The following is a 4,285-nucleotide window of genomic DNA, read 5'->3' as shown; positions in this document are numbered from 1 at the left end:
ATAAACGTCGGAATAGTTGGATTGTAACTTTGCATGCCTAATAGATGGGGTTATGAACAAGTCGTCACTGAAAAACTAAACAAAGGTTTTATTATATCATCGATTATTTGATTCAATTATTTGTATGCTCTTTAAACTTGGAAAGGTTAATATGCAGCAACACATTGTGAAAGCAAGTTCTTTTTTTGGAAGATTTGAAGTTTTGATTTTTATTTCTTTTTTAGAAGTCACTTTAACGGAACATGGTAAAACGAAATTAGTGTAATTTCTGGCAGGCATTTCAATTTCTCAAACATGAGAAAATAAGACGGTGCCCCACATAACAAAATTGTGATTTCTTCTCAAGTCCACCCAATTTCCGAGCTTTAGTTACCGTAAAACGAGGTGTATAGGGACTTCCAGGTGAATCGGGGCAAACCTTTTTTTTTATACAATATATTTTTTAGTTTATTTATAAAAGTCATTCGAAACGCAACCACTTGTCAAGTTGACTCCTAAATATGTGTTTTAACTGTGACGCTACTGAATTCCCCGTCAAAAATCAAATTTGACATATGACATCGGCTGAATTACGTCAGTTGGAAATCAGCTGTTTTCAAAGACCGGAGAGTGTTGGTGGTAACTGATAGAAAAAGTAAGTAAAATAATACCATATTGGAAATAATTAGACCTAAGACAGTCCTGTGCCGAAATAAAATGTAATTCTTACTTAAATTTTTAACATAAATTTTTATTTTTTTTTTTTAATGAATCGGGCACTTTTTACGTTAGGTCGGGGTGATTAGGGACACCGGCAAAACAGACATGCCTCGCTTTTATACTCCTTAAGGAAAGAAATTGTATCACCATTATGAGCCAGAAAAAATTCAAGCTGCCCTACAAGACATTATAGCACGAAAAATGACTTATCGTAACGCAGAAAAGTTTCATGGTATCCCTAGGTCAGTTTTATGTCGACACAAGAAAGGAAATGTAAAGAAACAAGGAGGTCAGACGGTTTTAAACAATGAAGAAGAGGATTTACTGATTAGAAACATAAACACATGTTCTGATTGGGGTTATCCAATCGATAGTTATGACCTAAGATTGATCGTCAAAAATTATTTAGACAAATTGGGTAGAAAAGTTGTTCGTTTTAAGGATAATCTTCCAGGGCCCGAATTTGAAACGAGTTTTTTAAAACGACATCGATCACAACTTTCGAAAAGAATGTGCGAAAACATTAAAAGATCTAGGGCTCAAGTTTCACGTGACATATTAAATGAATATTTCGCCAATCTCTCGATTGCTTTACAGGATGTGCCACCTTGCAATATTGTAAACTACGATGAGACAAATTTGTCAGATGATATTGGTAAAATATAATTTCTCTTGGTAATATTCACATAGGTAATGTCATCTTTTGTTTTTAGGACGTAAAAAATAATAACTAGAAGGGGTTGCAAGCATCCAGAACGTATTATGAATACTACAAAGTCAGCCACCTCAATAATGTTCGCAGTGTCAGGAAATGGACAAATTTTACCGCCTTACGTGGTCTACAAGTCTCAGAATTTATATTCTGCATGGACTGAAGGGGGACCACGAAACACTAGATATAATCGGACACCATCAGGGTGGTTTGATATGGACTGTTTTGAAGACTGCGTCAAAACAACTGCAATACCATATTTTAGACAACTAGAAGGTAGGAAAATACTGATTGGAGACAACTTGGCGTCACACATTTCCTGTGACTTAGTAAAGGAATTGAAAAATCACAACGTGGATATGGTATTTTTGCCGGCCAACGCCATTCACTTGACTCGGCCACTAGACGTCGCCATTTTTCGGCCTCTAAAAATCGCATGGCGTAATATTTTAGAAAAATGGAAAAAAAGAGAAGGGCGTAGTGAAGCTAGCATCCCCAAAACGATATTTCCCCGTTTGTTAAAAGCATTATTAGAAAAAATATCGGAGAATGCCGAAACCAATATCATTTCTGGGTTTCGAAAGACAGGAATAATACCATTAAACAAAGAAGTCTTAAAGTTATTGCCCAAAGAACAATTAGATGAAGATGAAAGAGAAGCATTGAATACTACAATGATCGATTTATTGAAAGAGATGAGATATTCAGAGAAACCAAGGAAAAAAATACAAATAAAAAATTATCAGTTGAACCTGGCAAAAGTGTTCAGTGTGATAGCTCCAGCGAAAGCGATCTCAGCTTACATGAGGATGAAATGCTTAATAATTATGCAGATAAAGACAATGTTTTAGCAGAAGAAGATTTTTATGATTCTCCCGAGCAAAGCGCCAATGAGATTAATGCTACATTAAGCGACGATAATAGTGAAGATCTTCCTCTAGCTAATTGGATGCGAAAAAAATCCAGTGAATCTCCAACCACTTCCCAAATCAAAGACTGCAATGATAATTTACCACTTAATGAGACTGATAGCTTTAAGGCAAATTGTGATTTTAGCATAGGTGACTGGGTTTTAGTTAAGTTCCCAGTAGAAAGAAAGACTGCCTGCATAAAAAACAGAGTTTATATAGGAAAAATTATTTCTATTTTAGATGAAAATTTTGTTGGCTCTTTTTTACGAAAAAAAGAAAGTAATAAAGGCAAACCTGGTCCCGTTTACTATTATCCCAATACACCGGATGATGCAGAGTTTAATAAGAAACAGATCATCAAAAAATTACAATTTTTTAAAGAAAGACGTGGATTATACACATTCCAGAATGTGGATACCAACGACTTTCAATTAATTTAGGATTAAGCAGTTCCAGTATTATGAGAATGTTCCTTTTAGAGATTAGTTTTTATGTTTACAAATCTTTAAAAGAGTGTTTTTTAGTTTTCCTGTTGTATTTTTATAAGAGTTTAACAAAATAAATATGTTATATTGAATTTTAATGGTATCACACGATATATTTTTTTCTAAATGTTGTCCCTTTACACCTCAGCTGCATTTAAATGAGAATAACGGCTGAATAACATGACCGTCCCTAATCACCACATTTCCAGGCGAAAAGGGACAACGCAGTTTTTTTAAACAAACTATCATTTAACATTTTTTTTAAAATGCCATTATTTGGGTATGAAAAGTACACGCCATGTTCGGACTTTTGCCCCACAGAAACTAATATTAAAATAAAAAGTAAAGCCGCAACATCTTCATAAAGTTGGAGGACTGTACCTATACACCACGTTTTACGGTACGTGTCCTTTCAGATTTTATGAAAGGTTAATAAGCTATTTTTTTCGTCATTGAGAAATTTTTTCTTTTGAACTAGTAACAGTTTCAATAAATACATGAAAAGCATCTTAAAAAATATATGGATGTTACCTTCACTACTTGCCCAGGATCGTCTTCAAATGTTCCGTCGGTGTAAATTTGCCTCAGTCTAGTGCCAGCTGTCAGTTTGTTTCTCTTTGGTCATATTGAACTGGTTTCTAATAAGGTTGGATAAATCACTGTCGAAATATTTCGCACGCGCCTCAACATCTGAAGGATCTTAAAATATCGGTTGACATTTGTGGCAAATAATAAGACGTTTCAATAAGTTTTCGTAATCTTACCACTATTCAAAAACAATAGTGCTTCCTCAGAGTTAAAGCCAATGATTATGGGAACTTGGTTTATGTTTCCTGTTCTAATGTCCTCATGAAATAAACCCGTGATGAGTGCTCCATCTAGACTAGCCTCCTCAATTACAGGCAGCCATATTAAACTTCCCAATAACGCAGACTCTTTTCCAACAGCAGCCTATGAAAATTTTTGCTATAGTGTATGATCTATATTTAGTTTTTAACTTCTTACTCATTACCAATCTATATAAAAAATGCATTCATTCAACTTACAGTAACTGTGTTGTTGTTTATGTTTGAAGCAGGAAAGCTTTGCAACAGTTCTAGTAATTCCGTTGAATTATCCGAAGTGAAACTTGGGTCCAAACTTCGAGCTAATTCGAAAGCGTAGAATCTTGCATAGTTTTGATGTGCCCACTGTGCTACTGAGGTACCACTTTGTAAAATAGCACCTCTGAATAAGCCTTTATTTCGTTGACTTACTAACTGTAATCCCACAGATGCCCCTCCGGCACTCTCACCAGATATCGTAATTTTTTCGGGGTCCCCACCAAATAAATGGATATTATTTTTAACCCACTGGAAGGCAAAATGTTGATCTTTTAATCCTAAGTTTCCTGGTATGACTCCGTCTTCTGTTGTCAGAAATCCTGAAAGAATATGAATTGAGACTAGAATAAATTGAGAATAAGATTATCAGAATTT

At 34.7% G+C, this 4,285-nt stretch overlaps 1 protein-coding gene across 1 annotated transcript; it reads right to left on the bottom strand.

Moving 5' to 3' along the window:
* On the bottom strand, positions 1 to 4,230 carry LOC108916525 (esterase S-like; the record flags this gene model as incomplete). The annotated part of the gene is made up of 4 exons (XM_023457131.1): positions 1 to 75; positions 3,339 to 3,506; positions 3,572 to 3,758; positions 3,854 to 4,230. Coding segments are annotated over 3 exons (674 nt in total), but the record flags the coding sequence as incomplete, so codon positions are not given.
* Positions 4,231 to 4,285: the final 55 nt, after the last annotated feature.

The sequence above is a fragment of the Anoplophora glabripennis genome, unplaced genomic scaffold (assembly GCF_000390285.2).
Source record: "Anoplophora glabripennis isolate ALB-LARVAE unplaced genomic scaffold, Agla_2.0 scaffold6017, whole genome shotgun sequence".
Classification (NCBI taxonomy): Eukaryota; Metazoa; Arthropoda; class Insecta; order Coleoptera; family Cerambycidae; genus Anoplophora; species Anoplophora glabripennis.
This window is presented reverse-complemented; position numbering and strand designations above follow the sequence as displayed.